This window comes from Engraulis encrasicolus, chromosome 9 (genome assembly GCF_034702125.1).
Source record: "Engraulis encrasicolus isolate BLACKSEA-1 chromosome 9, IST_EnEncr_1.0, whole genome shotgun sequence".
NCBI lineage: Eukaryota > Metazoa > Chordata > Actinopteri > Clupeiformes > Engraulidae > Engraulis > Engraulis encrasicolus.
Window position 1 is genome coordinate 23,676,567 of NC_085865.1, and position 20,361 is coordinate 23,696,927.

The window sequence follows — 20,361 nt, forward strand, 5'->3', positions numbered from 1 at the left end:
TACTCCGACTGTAAATTACTGGGAACTCTGGGAGTATACCCTGCCAGACTGAGTCCTCTTTGTTTTCATCTCCCCGCCCATAAAGAGCGCTCTCTAGTCCCCAGTCGCCGTTCCTCCTTGATGAGCTCTCAGCACATGCCAAAATAACCAGAGCGCTGCTTGACAGAGCCTAATTCCACACAGATTCATAGCTCAGCACTGTAATGGCACACAATTACACAGAAACCCAGGCCGGGCCCTGAAACCGTCTGGGGGAGAGACCACAAAGAACTGAGCCGGAACTGCCCTGACACTGCCTGATAACAAAATATAAAATGAGCGTCTGAATGAATGTGTCCAGGGGCAGTGGACACTTTTCCTGGCAAATGGAAATTCCAGCAGCCAACCACACACAAAACAAAAATGCTTTTCATAAGGCAATTTCAGTGACCTTGTGAAAGTGGAAGAGATACATTCACACTATCGCCTCATGATTCTTAGATTCTAACTGGGTGTTACATCCTTCATGAATGAAAGCCAAATGAGAGAAGGACATCTGAGGAGGCCAAGTGAAGTGACCTTACCTCGAACACTTCCTCATCCAGGATCCTGGTTCCGAAGACGGTAATACCATTGGTGTTGACCACGGCGCCATTGCTCCTGGGCAGGGGCTTGGTGACCTTCTTCTTGCAGTCCACAATGATGGTCACAGTCTTCTTCTCCACACTGATGGCAATGCGGTGCCACCTGGGAGAGGGGAGGGGGAGGAGGGACAAAAGACAGATAAACAACAAGAGATGTGTGAGTCGGGCTGAGGTTTTTTTTTAGAAGGTAAAAAGGGTTAACAGTGCCACACGTGAGGGGTGAGTAGAGTTGTTTTCTGGCAGAGGAAGGGTTAACAATGTCATGCATGAGGGATGAGTAGGGCTGTTTTCTAGGAGGGAAAGGGTTAATGGTGTCGCACGTGAGAAACTCTTGGATTCTCCCACCCTCATCACCACCCTTTACCCTCATACAAAAACCTCTCAGCCTTAACCTAACCCCAGCCCTTTACCTTCAATCCTAGGGCAGTTTGCCACTGCATTCAAGATATTACATTCCTTCAGCCCCCTTCTTGGCCACCTCAACACCCGCCACCCTCTTCCTTCTTTCTCCCTTCACCCTCCCACCTTCCCATCTCCACCTTCACCTCTCTCTCTCTCTCTCTCTCTCTCTCTCTCTCTCTCTCTCTCTCTCTCTCTCTCTCTCTCTCTCTCTCTCTCTCTCTCTCCCCCTCTCTCTCTCTCTCCTCTTCCCCAACCCTGGCCTTGTCTAACACAGGATTAAACTCATTAAACTCCCGGCTAAATCCTCCTTCTGGGTTACTCGGCATGACAGACATGGTGAACATTGTGGAAAGTGTGGCCGGGGGAGGTGGGGCAACCAAACGGAGGCGTACAGTCAAAACATTGTTCTGAAGATCGAAGGAGGGGAGAGGAGGGGTGAGGTGAGGAGGGGGGGGGAGGTGGAGGGGAGGGGAGGGGGGCATGGGGCACTTGGCACGCTCTCTCTCTTTCTCTGTAGCTACTTGCTTGCGAGGTAAAGCCTGCAAACACTCGCCCCCCTGGAGAAAACCTTGCCTTAGTGTTTCTGGGTAATTGTTATATATAGGCTATGGCACAGAACAGCACCCGTACAGTTCTCTGCAAAAACTACAGAAACAGCACTTTCAAATCCATTATGCTCTTATTTAATGATCTGATCCTATAAAGATTTTCACATTTTCCACCATGTCTTATAAAGCAGGTATTTGTAGCTGCTGGTGTGAGAATATTATGGGTCCTGATATTCGGAGACACTTGGGAAAGCTTACAAATGCCTTACCAATGCCAAATTGTCTGGCTTAATCAAATTACCAGTTGCAAAGCGTATCCCAAATGAACTAGTCACCAGCTTGGCTAATTTAAAACAGAGAAGCCGTTGAGAGTAAGTATTACACGCCTTCAGTAATGGAGTTCTGCAAGATGCTGAAAGCGTCTTTTAAAAATTCTCCAGTGCCATTCATCACTGCTGGCTTAACTCATCCCTCTGCTGTAAGTCATGTAAGCCGTTCGACTCGAACACAAATTATGAAAAATAATGTTTTTGTACTAGAGCACTGTTGCACATAAACCAGTGTGATCCTGCTTGGGCTTCTCCTCCCCAAGACAAAAGCCTGATGTGCCCGAGCGAACGCCTTTGTTCTGATAAAATATTGATGTTTTTCCCCATACATGTTTTCCATTGTGAACACATGGCCCACTTAATTGAGAGCACATTGGTGACATTCTCTAACCCAAACACAAATCAAAACTGCACAGCACACAGCCCTCCTTTTTTTGTAATAAACAGCCCACTAGCATTCTTTATTGCAGGCCATGGTCATCATCTCATCTCCCCACAGGCTACGGAGATTAGGACCATGTCTTTAAAAAAATGAACGGTTTCGCCATCTCCTTCATCATCTTTGAACTAATGAAAGTGCATTCACCCTAATACAGATGATTAGTAATCAATCATGTCTAGCCCCTGTGGACTTGCACTGGGGAGGTCTATGGTTGAGTAGATGGTTTCATTACGATGTGGATCCACACACACACTCAGCAAATCTTCCGTAAAGGTATTTATATTGTGATGATAGCTCACATAAGCATTAAAATCCCCCAGAGAGAATATTATTTTCTAAAGAGATGGCAACCACTACATACTGGAGATAGCTACGACTTTTCTACTGTAGACTTGAGAAAATGCAAGACATTGGCCGAGATGTTCCTTCTCTGTTTTCTATTACTTGGTAACACATAATCAATATTCAGTTATAACAACACAGTAAATCATCCTATTAATCTCATTGTTATATGAAAGAAATACCATCTGGAATATCAGAGCATTCGAACAGTGATTCACATTTGTGTTTCACAGCACACACATCTTCCAAGTTATCTCGCTTGTTGTTGTTGTAAGCAAGGCCTATAAAAACTAGCATTCATGAAACTACTGTGCTTTTTGGCATTGTGGCTGTCCAAGAAAGAACAAGCAAACAGAGAGTGTGAAAGTCAAGACAACAGTTAAGAATCTTAAGAATAGCATTTTAATACAAATATTAAGAAAACAAACTGTCTCGAGGTCATTGGAAGTTGCTCACTATCACATTGGCTGAGCCATTGCTCAGTGTTATTGGGTAGCCAATCCCAAGCAACGGAGCAGTAGGGAAATATTGTGAATCAACTGCTCCAGAAGCAACCTATATATAAGCTCTTCTAACCAACATGGAGTAACAAATTGTAGGTTAAAATATCTGCCAGTAACTCTATTAGATATGCGGTTCCTGTCAGTGGTCTGCGGTCGTCTCCACTGTATTTTACAGTGCTAATCCTGTGTCTACTCAAACCACACACCTCACTGCTCCCAAATAAGAGACATGTGTACATGTCCTGTCAGTGAAGGTCTTTACTAGGCTCTCAAACTGCTAAAAAGAGGCCTTCCTTTCACAGTGCACTACGCATTGCCATGAAATACCTTTAAATGCTTCAGACCTTGCACCTTTTGAAACCTTCACCTTAAACATTGAAAAACACACAAGCCATCCAAAAGGTAATAGAGACAGGGCAAAAAAAAACAGAGTATAAAAAGAGAGACAAAAGGGGAGTCAGTTCTGCTGCAGTTTGTCATGGTAACAAGGTACAACCCAAACAAAGACAGGGGGGGGGGGACACACAGCATGACCCTGTCTAAGAGCTGTCTCGGCTGGCAGAGCAGAGCAACGAAACTCTTCCAGCCCCTGTGCCAGGAGCCGTGCCCAATCCACATGACTTCCTCCCCCCCCTGGCCGACCTAACTCCCCAAAGCCCCCTCGTGTCTGCCCGCCTGACTGGATGTCAGAGGCCAGTACTTTTTCCCTATATTTTCATGGCCACTTTGCGCCCCCATTTGAGACAGGAGGGTAGAGAGAGAAAGGAAATAAGTGGGGAGAGAGAGAGGCGGGGGAATGACCAGGAAACAACCCCGGGTCCGAATCGAACCCTGGGTGTCCAGGGCAATAGTTTGAGACCTTAGCCCCCCAGAGACCACTACTTACTTCCCATCAGCCAGGTTGAGGGTGCGGAAGAGGGGGTAGTCTTCGGGGGCGGGCTTGCCGTGCTGGTCCTCGTACAGGAAGAGAGGGGAGCGACCCAGCTCCACGCCCAGCTGCTGTACGCCCTGCTCGTTGTAGATGGACAGCAGGAAGGCCTGGATGCCAGCCTTGGCCTTGACGGTGGCAAGGATGGAGAAGTCCTCGGGGAAGGCGCCTCCTGGAGTAGGGTGTGCAGTGGGTTAGATCACAATCAGGGATGTGCAGTGAGTGAGTAAGTGCAGAGTTAATCCAACACTCAGAGAGTTGAATTGAATACTCTTCTAGTTGATTCCAGTCTTTAGGTGTTGAATTAACATTGCAAAAATGCACGGTGCAAACAAAAAAGGGTGACAATGGTCTTTCCTACTATCACAATTCCCTATACGCTACCCGGGGTATTGGGGTGTAGTCAGGTTATGAATAAAGAGGTGAGAGGGTGGCAATGGCCTTCTGTATATTCATGAACTTACGTCCATCTAGTTGAGACAAAATATGGTTCAACAAAGTTTAAGCAAGACGATAGCTAAGAGGAAAGATAGCTAATCTTTTCAGGACAAGGCTGAGTGACAACTCTTTTCTAACATTAACAGCTATACATCAAGTCATAGTAGGATGACAATGGCCTTTTCAACTGTCACAATGCACAACTAAATCAGGTCAAATATAAAGACCAGGAAACTTGTGTGCACTTTTCTGCTGTCTCAACTTATGATATTCATGATCACCTATTAGGTTATAATGTTAATTTCCTGTGTGCCAATTAACTATGTATGCTATTGTTACCGTTGAACCTGGATCTAATTTGTGTGGCTGTTTAAGTGTTTGAAATAAACATTTCTGTAATCTAATGAGCATTCATGTAAAACCTAAAGACCATTTCATATATGGTCCTGTTTCAAGCTTAACGATGTATACAAGTCATAGCATTCCACAACAGTCTTTCCACAGCTTTTCATCTTCTCTCAGTCAAACCTGGAATACAATCAGTCCACGTCGCGGCACGCTGACTGACGAAATAAATAAATAGCCTAAATAAAACAACTTTAACAAGATCTTGTTTCAATCACATTATCCCGGGGATGCCAATTTATTGGAAATTGCTGAGACGCAGCCTGGAGGAGAGTCACTAATCTGCTGGGTAAGCCTCAATAAAAACAAATCATGAAAAAAATATGAGTGGAAATTATTGACACACAAGCAGTGACTAGATAGACAGCAATTTCACACTATATTAAAACACGTCGTCCAACATCGCAGGACTAACACAATGGAACATTAGCCTTGCATATGTCCTACTCCGAGGCCATTCCATTTTATTTGTACCAAAGGATAATTTCATTGTCAAATCCCTACTCTACAGAAAACGTTTTAATCGTGTCCTTCTGAGCCTATGCAATGTTCTTGTACATGCCACTGCCCAAGGGCAGTTTGCCGTCTGGGGCACTCCGTGACATCTTAACTGTTAGATCGGACTCAGTCATGGTTTTATTCAATGCAAATGTTACACAGCCAAGATCATGTCTGCTGCAGGACTGACGGACATGTTGGAAACATTTTTGGCACGCTGACATTGCCTGTGGCACACCGAGCCTCGGTGGAACACCAAACATCAGGGGGATGACATCTGTTGTTGAAAGCCCTTGTGCAAACAAACACTAACAAGGGGTAACTTTTACCATGCATCTAGGTCATAGGAAGTGAAATGAGGACAGAGGGAAAGGGAGGAGAGGCGTTGGCTTACCTGGGAAGAGCTGCTTGGTGGGTGCGCTGATCTGGGCCTGTTTTCCAACTCTGAAGGCTGTGTCTGGCTGCGAGGCTCGTCGGTTTGTGCAAAATCCTGTTGTTTTCCTTACTCCTTCGGGGGCATTTTGAAAATCTAATAGCTTCAGCACGTCCACTGGCTCAGCTGTAGACATGGTAGAGGGTAGAGGGTTGAGGTTGGGGTGAGGAGGGTGGGGACAGGAGGAGGAGGAGAGGATGGGTGGGGAGGGAAAAGGGGTGGTAGGAGAGAGAAAACAGAGATGGTGTGCTTTTAATTCAGTGCCTGTGAGTTTATTTAAAGAGGCTGGACAGGACATGTCTGAGCGACTTATGTATAACATAGAATTGGAAAAAAATCATGACCACAAAGAAAACACGCAGAAGATGCCAAGGTGATTACTAACGAAGGCAGGGGAAACGTGATCTGCCAACCACCCTGCCCACAACACCAGGACACTTGTGAGAAAATTGCCTGGAACAAGGTGAACTATATTCCAGACGGTGACATGTTTTCACATCAATTTTCAAGACAGGCGTAGCCTGGGTTGAGTTAAAGTATCATATTATTTTGCCAAGAAAAAGCACGGGTAGTTTGTATTTACGACCGCAACATACCACAATCATATTATATTTTTTTCTTTGTCTAAACACCATAAAAGGTTAAACACCGGGGCTTTCAAAACAATTAAAACCTCATCCATCACCATTCAGTAGGACAGCTTTTTTTGATAGCAGCATATCCTTGCGCTGCCTGTTCTGTCCTTAGCTGCGGAGCACTCTTCCCCCTTGCCTGTCCTTAACATAAAACACATGAAAAACCTAAAGCAGAATCTGTTTCCTTCAACGGAGTCCCAAACAGCCTCTTGTGATATGCCTGGTCTGGGTAGCAGCAGTTCTTGCCAGTATGTCTGCTGGCTCAGATGACAGGAAATATCTCCATCTTCGCTAGATATGACCAGCATAACAAACACTGTTGCTGCCCACGGATGGCTAGTTTTTCAGTCACTTAGTGGTAAATGGGCATCATATTCTACTGGACAAACCCACCTAATGGCAGAAAAGATTGTGGTTGGTCTAGCATCGCACCATAGTGGGAGATATGGGGCTATGAATTCTGCCCTAGATCACTTTGAATCACTCTATCGGTGTATCTATCCAGTTTTCTTTATGTACAGTTAAGACAGTTTCAACACCAACTGTTGGTTCCACAGCTTTGCCTATGGTGCAATGCCAGACTATTCATTTCCTGTTATGGTCTGGCCAGGCCAAAGAGTCAATGAGCCACATTCATTTTTCTTTTCTTACATTTTTTTAACAGCATAAGGCATAAAGAACTCTCTGTCTGATATCACTGGACAGGTCTACCTCCTGAAATGGCCCTGAGGGAAAACAAAGTATGAAATCAAAGAAGCTATCAAAACAACCTCCCAGACTTTGTCCCATCAACCACACTCTGCGTCTGGGACAAATCAAGAGTTTGGGACAGCGGTGCCGTTAGTTAATGCAACCAAAAACGTGTTATATCTTATGGGATTTTTCAGGAATCCACTAAAACAGCTTCCAAATGCAAATGTCCGCCCGCCCAAAGTGTAGCACAGAGTTACGCTTTACCATGAGTCCTACGTGTTTTCGCAGGGAGAGAACCAGGACTACAGACCAGGATTGTCTGAGAGGGCTGCGCTCTCTGAGATAGCTGTTTACATTGGCAGTGGGGGACAACCCGGTTCCAAATTCTCATCTACTACACTCTATAGGCTTTTATGTGTTGATCTTCGAGAGAGTTGGAAAAATGTTGGATTTCCTTTTGAACCCAGCTTGGTGTACATTCCAGCTTTGGCCAGGGATAAGCAAACGACAACAAGCCATTTCATTATAGTCAATGGAGCTTGAGACAAACTGTGTGCCCAAATTAAACACAAATCCATTTCTATTTCTGACAGTTTATTGACACACGCACACAAATGGAACCTCTCCGGAAAATGGTTTTAATTTTGTTGTTTAGAATGGTACACAACTGCACTTAGAAGGCACTTCATTTATAGAGTACATTTCTACTGCTGACTGTTTTTCTTCTACAATCTACATACTTCTATACAGGGCTGAGAGGGCTCTAAATTAGCACCAGCCAACTGGCCAAATGCTGGTGAAATTTCAGTTTGGCTGGCAGAAAATACCAACTTACTAGCCACTTTCACCCATTAAAGTGTGTTTGGCTTGTAAGATTACAACAATATTATAGCAAGTTAATTTAGGGCCCTGCTTCTATATGTACATCTCTGCATCATCTATGTGGGCTGTTACTATGTAGGCTGCTCTGTCTGTTCTCCCTGTGGAGAGTGGGATGGGGATGCAGCCTCTCTGATCTCTGATTCCTACTTCCTATTGAGTCACAGCCCTGCGGGGTGTAGACAGAGAGGACAGGAAGTGCTGATCTGTCCATTTTTACCCATCCCTCTTACCATCCACCACACAATCTGCCTTTCTCTGTCTTCCTCTCTCCCTCTTTTTTTGTTCTGCTTCTCCCCATCTCTCATCCCCTTCAGAATATCTCCCTCTTTTACTTGGATGCCCTGTTGCCCTCCCTCTCTTCTTTCTCTCCATACCTTTTTCTTTGCTCACGTGTTCCTCCACCCATCCATCTCTCCACCTCTCTACCTCCACGCTTATTTTTGCTTCCTTTCCTCTTCTCACCTTACCTACCCCCTACCCACCACCACCGTCACCCAACCTTACACCCCCACCACCACCACCACCACCCCTCCCCTCGCCAGTTACTCCAGCGAGCATGATGAACGCATTAGAGGCAGCGCTCTGGCCCCCCAACCCAGCCCTGACATCTGCAACTCCTACAGAATTTCTACAGTCTACAGTGGCTCACCAGGGACATACCACATGTGTGTCAGGAAGAGAAGGAGAACAGGAGGAGCTTTTAAAAACCTATACCACAGAGAGGAAAAGGGAGGGAGGGAGCGAAAGAGGGGGGCGGAAGGGGCAAGAAGAGAGGGGTGGAGGAAGGTATAGAGAGGGTAGAAGAGATGGAAAAGAAAACACTGGTGGACGCCCTTCACTGTAAAACGCCAACACGATTGCCAGCCTGCGCTTTTTTGGGGTGAAAGACTGACTGGTGGCTCATTGGGGAGGTTGGTCCCCAAAGCAACTCATGGCCCATTCAGACGTCTAAAAAAGGCTGTGGTCTGCTGCGTCTATTCTTCAGGCCACCAAAGGAATCTTCTTTGTGGCGACCAGCTCCCAGTGACCATTGAAATGGCGATCACCCTTAACCCCATTCAGTAGGAGCTACTAAAGACCACAAGGATAGGACAGAGAGCACCATGGTGGTCAGAGAAGGTGAAAAAGAGAGAGGACAGACAGAGAGGGGTGAAAGAGAGAGTGAGAGCAAGAGAGGGTTGGAGAGAGAGAGAGGGGGGGGGGAAATAACCCGTCTAAAAAATAACATGAGTGCACGAATGAGAGAGAGGAAGGAGAAAAAAAAGCTAGATCGCTCTCCGAAACAGGGAGCCGATTCTCGACCACTTGCGCTTTGTATATTGTGAGAGGCTGGACAGCCACTGAGCTGCTGAAACTGAGGCCGGGGTAGTTTTGAGGGGCCACTGTATCTAGGGCCCTCATCCGTTCCAGATGTGGGGCCTCTGCTCTATACCTAGAGTGGCCAGGATCTTGGAGGGAGTAGGGGGAGAGGGAGAGGTGGGGGGCAACCTTGCCAAAGAGGTGCCGAAAAAAAAAAAAAAAAAAGAGCACCACCCTTGTCCCTCTCGTTTCCTTTCTCTCTTTCGCTCTCGCTCTCTCTCTGTCTCTCCCTCGCTCTTTCTTCTTCTCCTCTCCTCACCCCAGTCAGTATCAGGTTGGGAGGTGCAGGACCTTTCCAAAGAGGTTGCGTAAAAAAACAAGGTCACCACCCTGTCCCTCTCCTCTCACTCTTTCCTACTTCTCACTTTTCTCCTCTTCTCTCTTCACCATCTCTCCTCTCTCATTTCTTCTCCTCTTCTCTCCTCACCCTCTCTGCTCTACCCCCTCCTCTCCTCACGTTTTCTCCTCTCCTCTCTCTTCTCTCCACCCCCAGCCCCTCTCATCTCATCTCATCTCATCTCATCTCTCTCTCTCTCTCTCTCTCTCTCTCTCTCTCTCTCTCTCTCTCTCTCTCTCTCTCTCTCTCTCTCTCTCTCTCCCTCCCTCCTCCTCACCCCAGTCCACCCCACTTCTCCACCAAGGCCGAACTTTGGCGAGTGCATCTGATGGACTGGTGTGACTTGGCCCCAAGGCTGCTTAGCAAACAGACACTGATCAAGTCCGCTCTTTCAGGGCCCGGGGTGGAGCTGGGGGTGGGGTGGGGTGGTTAGGGTGTCGAGGTGGAGTGGAGGGCAGTGGGATGGGACTGGGGTGGGGTTGAGGTGGGGTGGGGTTATGGTGGAGTAGGTGAGGAGGTGGGTGGGTGGTAGTTGCAGGGGAGGGGCAGATTTTTTTTTCTTCACAGAAAGAAACTCAGCATAAGCATGAGATCATATTTTGGTGGGGGGGCTTTACTATCTATCCTCCTTTCTTTGCTTCATGGGATGGGGTGAGATAGCAGAAGGGGTGGCTAATCTTTTCTCCCTCCCCTCAAGAAAGATGGAAATGGATATGGTGGTGTGCGGTAGGGGGAGGATCGTAACTTGTCGAGTTTGGTGAAATAATCCATCCTCATTCGTTTGGGAGATATGCTCTGATTTAATGCCTGTCATGTTAAACAGGCGGGGACATCACGGGAACATTAAAGAGGAGAAGAGAGGTCGTCACCGGGGCTACAACACGCCCCGACATGCGTGACCACTGACAAGGGCCAGGGACCGGCAATCCATTCTCTCTCTCTTTCTGTCTCTGTCTCTGTCTCTCTCCTCCCCTCTCTCTCTCTCTCTCTCTCTCTCTCTCTCTCTCTCTCTCTCTCTCTCTCTCTCTCTCTCTCTCTCTCTCTCTCTCTCCCTCCATCTGCCTCTCTCTCTCCCTCCCTGTATGTGTTGTGGGTTTTGTGAGTGTGTGTTCCAGGAGAAAGTTCCACAGCTGTGGAAGGGCAACACAACAGGAAGGACGTCTCCTGATCCACTCACCTCAGCTCAGCTCAGTTAAGCTCAGCTCGACTTGGTCTGGCCAGACACTAAATCACTTTTTCCCAGGGCTAAGATCAGCTGGGACGACTCGAGAGAGGGAGGCTGCCTTTTCACCTGCAGCTCCCTTGGACTCTAATAATGTATTCAGTCAGAATCCCCCCACTCTCTCTCTCTCTACCCCCTCTCTCTCACACACAGGCTCACACTCTTCCCTCTCACTCGCTCTCTCTCTTTGCCGTCCGCCCCCCCTCCTGTGTTTTTTTTTCTTCATGCCTCCTAGCTCACAGCAAAAGCCACTCAGTTCAGTGACCTCTCGCAACTTGAACAAACCTGCTTTATACCAGTCCCAATTTGGAAACTTCATAAGGGAGAGGGAAATAAAAAGCCCTTGTGTGTAATTAACATCCAGTATTTTTTATCCTTTTCTCTCTTTCCCAGGACACTTAAACTGAGCCAAGGCACACAACAACCATATTTCCTTTTTTCCCCTCGCACTAAGCTCAGTTGTCCATATATGCTGCTATTACAAGACCTTACATGCATATACATCGTGTAATTATGGTAGGGCTCGTATTGGAAAAAAGCTTCAAGCTCTAGAAAGATCCAAAGAGGCTGCCAAAAAGGCCATACCCTCTATAATTTACAAACAAACACATGTTGTCTTGCTGGGCAGTGTGGCGGGAAGCCTCAAAGTAGGAGGAGAAAAAAGTAGTAGAAGAAAGAAAGAAAGAAAGAAAGAAAGAAAGAAAGAAAGGAGGGAGGGAGGGAAGGAAGAAGAAAAAATGGACAAAATTGGCTTTTTTAGAAACTAGAAGAGCAGTGTGCTCCTGGACCAAGAAAACATAGCATGGGATTTTGTGAAATGTATGCATTGTGTGGAACAGGAATGCACATCATTGGAATCCAAGCCCCAAGGGCTGAAGGAACGTGTCTGTACACTGCAGGCTCAAGAGGACACCCAGCAGAAACGCTTTCATGCACAAGAAAGACCACCTCTGGAAAAATATATAGGCTACACTACAGTAAAAGCCAAAGAAATTCTCTCTTTTTTGTTTTTGAAAAAGCAACTTTGATGAATGTTCACAAAAAATATCCAAAACCATGTTGGGCCCACTGATTTTTCCGTACAAAGAACATGCTGATCAAATTGGTCTCAAATTACTGCCCTTTGGAATGCCTGTCCACATAAAAGTTCAGGACCCAACACACATTTGCAAAAACTGGGTTACTTCTATATACTTTCTTTTTTTCAAATTCTGGGAAAAAAGAAAAAAGCTTTGAAAAGGAAACGTTTAAAACAAAGATTTTACAAGTTAATTGTGTGAGTCTTCACTCCTACACGGTGACTCAGCTACTGTTAAGTGACCAGAGTAGGGCCCCTATGCTGGCCTGCCCTTTGAAGACACTAAAATAATAGGGACGAGCAAAGAAGGCCATCATCAAATAAGAGCACAGTACTTAGAGTGGAACCATTCCCACCACTGCGTGCATCTAGGAAAAGGTAGGCTCGGACAGGACAACGGTGCCTTGTGGAGAGTGGACGAGGCAGAGGAAAGGAGGGAAAAAAATGCCCAGAATTCTAGAAGCCCCCCTCTTGGGCTTCGGTGTGGACTAGGGCAGTATGGAGATAGGGTGCCTGTCTGTGAGTTGGATGGCATTGCAGTTCACCCACAGAGCAGGGGCGCGCACTGTTTACGCACCGAGAGTGGCGCTATAGGTGCGCCAGCAGTGACTTTTATAAGCACCAAAAGCTCCCAAAAGAACAGCATGGAAGAGACTTGTCAGTAGTCATAAAATGTGCGTAGGCCTACAATGTACACTGCTGGCAGTTTTAACCAAACATGTGTTATTAAACGCAAGTGTGTACAGTAATGCAATTTGTCAGCCAGTAGAACCTGCTCCAAAATTCGTAGAAACACATGAAAAAAATATACAACCAACGAAACTGTTTAAATTGTTATTGCTGACTAAATGTCATGACCACTTACACAAGCCCCAAGGCTCTGTACACAGCATAAACAGAACATGTAACTCATAAATCAGGAAAAAAGCATTTTAACCCAATAGTATCAACATAATAATTACATTACATTAATTGTCCGGTAAATTCTAAACCAGTGGCTTATAATGTCTGCTGAAATGAAATCATTGAAATATCTCTCCCCCTTCAAGTCGTGCATAGACCTGTCAAAAAAGTTCCCAAGGGCTGCAGAATGTTTTAGCAAACTGTGAGAAGGCGATCTAAAACCCTGCGGAATTCCACCCTGCTAGCCGTGTCCACATACACCTAACGGACCACCAGTTTAAACAAAGACCTTTTTTCATCATAAATCTTAAAAGCCTTCACTGTGTAACCTCTGAGACACATTCTTTTAAGGTTCCTTCATGACTGCAGAAGTGCGCCCCAAAGAGCCACGAATAGTCAGTCCCAATGACAATAAATTAAGTTCAAAGTGAGGCAGTAGAGTAATCCCCACTGAACATACCCAGTCATGCGTAAAGCGCATGTGAGCCAAATGCTTGGTCATTATTTGCTGAGTTTTATGTGAACAAAACTTTCTTCCAATATCCCTGGCAACGACTAAACGTGCTGCCAGACAAGGCAAGGTTGATGAATAGTGTGGCCAGATATTAGCTTAGGTTTGCAGTGTCCATCTGCTGCTTGTTACACATCACTATTGTTTCATATGCTTGCCAATGACTCATTCGTGTCTTTTGACTTTGGGGGAATGCATACACTTTTGAACTATTCTCTAACGGGACCAGGTGTCGGGGAGACGCGCTATGAATCCTTGCTGCAAAAGTTACTCATACAAATGTTGCCCAAAGCAGTCATGTACCCGTCAGCATGACGGGGCAGCCAACAACCTCTGTGCCTTCCATCTGGCTGACGGTCCCTGCACATTTGTTTCACAAAAACTTTGGTAAACCTGATCTTTTCTTACCTGCTCTGACATTTGCAGCGTGCAGAAGGAGTGTTAAAGTGATGAATGCTGTTACAGGGGAATCCATAAGCCACCTTTTCGTTTTCCACCTTGTGGACCACTTTTGCATCTCCATGGTCGGCGCCCACAAATGTGAACAAAACTGGGCGACCTCAGGTTATTTTAAATGATGTCCCTTCCACAATCCCAAACGTAACGGATGAGTTCTACACAGCCATAAGTGAGGGGTATTTTGTTTCTTCGCACTGCCAGTCCAGGCCCCTCCGATCTTCCTTTCCTGAGCCCAGCCTTCAGACTGAAGGTATTTGGGCTTTAATCAAAATGCACTGAGCATTCGATACCCAAGGAGTCACACCGTCAAGGGGCTGGGCAAGCACCACAAACCAGACCCACGACTAAAGGAAAATGACAAGGGAAAAATCCCGATTAGCAAATCACCGGGCTTGAAATTCACGTTGGGATCCTCCCATCAGTTTTACGGAGCTTCCCAAGTGTTCCTTGCGCGTCCCTCTGCAAACCGGCGTCAATTTTCTTCAAGTGTCCTGGGAATGAGACGAGTGACAAGAGAGTGAGAGACCGAATAGGCATTTAAGCAATCCACAATGTTTGTCATTCGGCGGAATGAATGCTCCACAATGTCCCACATACCGACGCTTGTTCGAGTTAAGTTACCTGGTTACCCCTTTTTTTGTATATCACCCCGAAGCGCTGTGTGAATTGACGGCGAACATACGACACTTGACGGACATCTGAACTCGATTCGAAGTACAAGCGCAACTTTTCCTTGGGTATTCTCAGCTTGGAGCAGCCTGGAACCAAACAAAGGAGTCTTTTATTCTGAAATTTGTTGATCAAACTGTTTTGGGATGCCCTTTCTACTTCTGGCCACGCTTGACCACCAGCGCTTTCATTAAACGTATCGAATTGTTGTCCAAGCTTCCCGGGATTCCACCAAGAATGAGAGTATAGGGGCAGACAACAGTTTTCCGTTACTTTTCCAGACTTTTCTACATTTCGCTGTCTTTGATTTTTTTTGACAATTAAAAATTACATAAATGACTGTCAAAAAGTCAGCAAAATAAGAAGACATCCCTGATCTGTCACCTGTAATGGAAATCTCCCACCTGCGATCCTCTCCCATCACATGACGTATGCTATGAGGCATATGGAGTTCAACATCCCAGACCAACTGACCTATAATACCCCCCCCCGCCCACACACACACACACACACACCCCACACCACCCCACCCTCAATCGCAACACATACTATGTTTAAGGAATAAAATGGGAGGAACCATTTTTAATTTTTAACCTTTTCACCAATTTCCCTCGGCAACACTTGACAAAGCCTGGCTGGCGGAAACGCAGATACATGTGCATACATGTGTTGATCATGTTACTTGTTTCATGTTATTCACCTGACACTAATACAGTACACATGGCCCACCTACTACAGTGATAAGAACATGATCCAACCACAGCTGTCGAATGGGCGTGTTGGTGGGGGATGCCTCTACAAAGACTCCAGAAAGAAACTGTCTGTCATTGACATAAGACCATGGTTATTGGTGGATGTTACAGCGTAAAACCCCTCAAACCAAGGGCAAAAAAGTAAAGTTTGAAAAGATTGGTTGGAGTGTAAGAACTACTGTGTTGTTGCATGGTCTGTGATAGTCACACTGTGGACTATAACTTGGAAAAATGTTTCGCTAAAAAGGAATAAAACACAACACAAAGTCTAGAGTGCAGGGGTATACACATTACCCAGGGCGTAGCATCAGTGGCGGAACAATTGTACGCAGGGCCCTAGGGCAAAACACTTATCGGGCCGCCTATATGACCTGACATGATCACAATTGGGCCCCCACCACTGATGCAAGGGCACCCTGGGCCCAGGGGCAAATGCCCTGCTCGCCCTCCCTATAGCTCCGGCCCTGCGTAGCATACTTTATAGTTTCTGCCAGATTTTCGCTTTGGGTGAGGGCCCTTGGACGGCCTGGTGGTCTGCCAGCTAGAGTGGGCCATACATCTTCTATGGGAAAATCCGCCAGACAATTCTCACTGCTCACCAAACGTCCTCTTGGAATGGAAGGAACACATCGCAATAAATATTGCATTAAACCTGAGCTACTGCTGGCAGAAAAGTGGATGAAGGAACTCCTCAGAAAGTTCTACGCATGTGTAAGACATAAGCAAAAGTTTAATGGGGTAGGGATTGTGTAATATCTTTCGAATGCAGAGCCAATGTCCCATGAGATGCTCTAATTGTGTGTGAAATGATGTTTAAAACGTAATGCACTGTGAAAAAAATGCAAGGCCTACAAATAATGAGCCTTTCTCACACAATATATTTATATTTGCACTAAGCGTTGCACTGATTTACAGCATTCATTAGGGATTTGGGGGATCATTTCCACGGAGATTGCAGAAAGCATATTGGATCTGTTCCCAAAACTTTGCATATTCCATCAATCATAACACCAACATTAATTATATTCAATGTCATTGTCTAGCCTCTGTTTTTTCCAGCTTTTTCATCAAAGCATATAATGAAACCTGTAGATTGCACACAATTGTACAAACACAAAACAAACTTCTAACACATTTTTTCTCTGGATTTCAATCAGGGTTTAATCGGGGGTCAGCAAATTATAGAAACGTAGTTGAATGAGTTTATCATGTGTGAGTGGAACATTCTTCGCATTCATCACCCTGAGTGTTTGCTTTGTTTTGATGATGTTGTGGTGGACATACAGTGCCCTCCATTATTATTGGCACCCCTGGTTGAGATGTGTTTTTTAGCTTCCAATTATTATTATTATTCTCTAAATAATATGGGACCTTAATGGAAAAAAAGAGAAAAATCCAACCTTCAATACAAGTGCATTTATTCAGTGGGGAAAAAATCCCACATAAAGAAATAATTATTTGACATCAAATAATGTGTGTCACAATTATTAGCACCCCTGTTGTTAATATTTTGTACAACCCCCTTTTGCCAACAAAACAGCACCTAATCTTCTCCTATAATGTTTCACAAGATGGGAAAAGACAGAAAGAGGGATCTTCAGCCATTCCTCTTTGCAGAATCTCTCTAAATCATCCAGAGACCTGGGTCCTCTCCTCTGTACTCTCCTCTTCAGCTCACCCCACAGGTTCTCAATGGGGTTGAGGTCTGGGGACTGAGATGGCCATGGGAGGAGCTTGATTTTGTGTCTGGTTAACCATTTCTGTGTAGATTTGGCCATATGTTTAGGGTCATTGTCTTGCTGAAAGACCCAGTGACGACCCATCTTCAGCTTTTTGGCAGAGGGCAACAGATTTTGATTTAAAATGTCCTGGTATTTCAAAGCATTCATGATGCCATGCACCCTAACAAGCTTCCCAGGGCCTTTGGAAGCGAAACAGCCCCACAGCATCACTGACCCACCCCCATACTTCACAGTGGGTATGAGGTGCTTTTCAGCATGCGCATCTTCCGTGGCACGCCAGACCCACTTAGAGTGTTTGTTGCCAAAAAGCTCAATCTTGGTCTCATCTGACCAAAGCACACGGTCCCAGTTGAAGCCCCAATACCGCTGGGCGAACTCCAGACGTTTGCGTTTATGATTGTGGGTGAGGAAAGGTTTTCTCCGTGCATGCCTCCCAAACAGCTTGTTGGCGTCTGATGGTTGATTTGGAGACTTTGTGACCCCAGGATGCTACCATTTGTTGTAATTCTGTAACAGTGAGCTTTGGAGATATTTTGATTTCTCTTACCATCCTCCTCACTGTGCGTGGTGGCAAAATAAACTTGGGTCCTCGTTCAGGCTTGTTTACCACTGTTCCAGTTGTTTTGAACTTCTTAATTATTCCTCTCACAGTAGATATGGGCAGCTGCAGTTGAGTGGCAATCTTCTTGTAGCCTCTGCCTGACCTGTGAAGGTCGACGCACATCTGCTTCACTTGTATGCTGTGTTCCTTTGTCTTTCCCATGTTTAAGAGTGGATAAGAGAAATGGCCTTGGTGTCACGTCATATTTATACCCCAGGGAAACAGGAAGTGATGAATTACTAATTAAATGTTCCTACATACTCTGGTAAACTTTGTAAACTACTGTAGAAATGACAGAAATGCTTCAATTATATTTATTTCCTGGGAATTGTTAAGGGTGCCAATACTTGTGGAACAGGTGATTTAATGAAAAATAATTATTTTTTAGTCAGGGATTTTTTTATTTTCTTACAATTCATTTGAGTTGAAGGCTACATTTTCCTAAAATTTTCAGTGTGACAGTATTCTTCTGCAATAAACACTGAATTTATTTTAAGGCTTTTAACACATCTCAACCAGGGGTGCCAATAATTATGGAGGGCACTGTATGTTGCATGCATGTGGCCACTTTATGAATGAATGGATTGAGACACAAGGTTGCCTTGCCTTGGAATCTGGCTTCAGCAGCGACAGATTCATTTATATTCACTGTGTGTGTGTCGATGGGTGGGTCAGTGGTTAGATCTTGTATGTGTGTATGTGTGTGTGTGTGTGTGTGTGTGTGTGTGTGTGTGTGTGTGTGTGTGTGTGTGTGTGTGTGTGTGTGTGTGTGTGTGTGTGTGTGTGTGTGTGTGTGTGTGTGTGTATGTGCCCATACCGGCCATCGAGGTCATGTCCGGATTATCCATAAGGACCATCGGCACAGTGCGCTAGGGCACTAGCCGTTTTCAACCAGTTTAGGGGCACCATTTGACACAGTCTTTACTAATATTTATTATATGTATAGGGGTCACCTGTGAGGGATAGTGCCCAGATAGTCCCACATTGGTTTAATCCGGTCCTGTCCTGATCAAGGTGAACTACAAGCTGCTCAGTGGTTAGGGCTTGGGAAATGCTGATTAGGGTTAAGGTTAGAGCAGGGATGGTCCCCGGGGTGGGTTGACCGGGCAATCGCCCGGGGTGGCAACTAAAAAGTGGCCACGCTATCGTGACCCCTGCCCCCCCATCACACACCTGCCCTCAGATTACACGTTACAATAGTTATAAAGATAGGCCTATTAAAATTTGTTTAAAAGTGTTATAGTTCTACACTATTACCACATTGCTGTGTTAATAACGTTGCTATTCATGGTTTTGTCAGTAATTATAAACATTTTTGCCAACCTTTGGCCGGTGGCAGGACTGCCGCGAAATGGGGCGAGACGTCAGAGGGGGCGCCACCCAGGGCGCAACTCATTGAAGGACCGCTACTGGGTTAGAATTTCAGTTGGGACTAAAGGCTACAGGTAGCTCATTTCGATGAAGCAGCCAATTCGACAGAACACCGGTTGACATTCTTTTTTTAAAAGATTTTTTTGTTTGTATTTTAGACTTTATTAGTGACAGGACAGTTTGAGAGAGAGGCAGAAAACGTTTGGGAGGGAGAAACTGGGAAGGGTCGGCAAAGGACCCAGGCTGGAATCGAACCCGGGTCAGCCGTATAGTGGACGAGTGCCCTACCATTAAGCCATGGTAGGGCCCGATTGACATTCTACACACAGTGCTTTCCGCTATTAACGTCTGCAAATAGAATATGGAGAGACGAATAAGCACAATTACTTCAGGTCTACTGGCAATGGCTCCTCTCCAGCTCCTACTGTGTGGTGTGGACTGGGGCCACGATAATTAGTCTCATTTCACAAGCACCTTCCTATGGGCGCCTGAGGACACGATTTACCTTCCTCTAAGTCCATCTGATCTGAAAACTCCACATTGACAAGAAGCCAGTTGATGATCCCACAGAAATACACAGTACGTTTTTCATTAAAAAAAGCCTTTAATCTGTCATGAAAAAATAGAAGAAAAACCAAAACCTGTTGAAGGACACGGGCATTTAAGGTCTGTGTTAGACGTGTGCTCAAAGTCAGGTAGTCAGCCCTTCGCTCCCAGTATGTCTGTCTGGCCAGTGGTAAATTTAACCATCAAATCATCGGGGAGTGAGCGACCCCCCTGTAATTACAAAACATAACCATTTATGGCATCCTGAGCACTTTCTGCTGCACTGCACTTTGCTTTCAGCTGTGCCGCCCTGTACTGCGCTGGTTGGTTGGTACACCAAAAGATCTTTTTCAAGGGCTCATCTTCAATTTTGTGCAGAGAAAAAAAGATGCGATCCTACAACCGTATGATTAAGCAACAAAGCAGTCTGCCAAGAAACGGCTCTGCGGGGGAATATCTTTATTCTATAATTAGTCTCTGGAAAGTCAAGAGGAACCGATCTTTGATGCTCGGAGTCTGTTGTTTTCTAGTGAATTAAGATAGAGGACTCAATGTTTTGTCAAAAGCCTGAACTTATCTTGAAAATGAAATGTTTAATTGAGACAAACCCTGTTTCTTGACGGTAGTTTTTGTTCAAGCTTGTAGCAGCACACTGGAGTTTGTGTGCTTTTTGATGTTGACAATCTGTTTTTGCTGTCAGAGGTGAATGC

General features: G+C 45.4%; 1 protein-coding gene across 3 annotated transcripts in view; it reads right to left on the bottom strand.

Annotated features, from left to right (window-relative positions):
* Positions 1–14,322, bottom strand: part of col11a1a (collagen, type XI, alpha 1a) — a 136,867-nt gene extending 122,545 nt beyond the window's left edge. Inside the window, exons 1-4 of one of the 3 annotated variants that reach the window (XM_063206797.1) lie at positions 13,920–14,322; positions 5,853–6,017; positions 4,076–4,289; positions 564–726 (exon numbers count right to left, since the gene is read on the bottom strand). In XM_063206797.1, the coding sequence (XP_063062867.1) occupies positions 564–726; positions 4,076–4,289; positions 5,853–6,017; positions 13,920–14,034 (657 nt within the window). In that variant the 5' untranslated portion in view covers positions 14,035–14,322. The remainder of the gene's footprint in view (positions 1–563; positions 727–4,075; positions 4,290–5,852; positions 6,018–13,919) is intronic. The other 2 variants (XM_063206795.1, XM_063206794.1) reach the window with 2 other exon arrangements.
* Between the last annotated feature and the right edge of the window lie 6,039 nt (positions 14,323–20,361).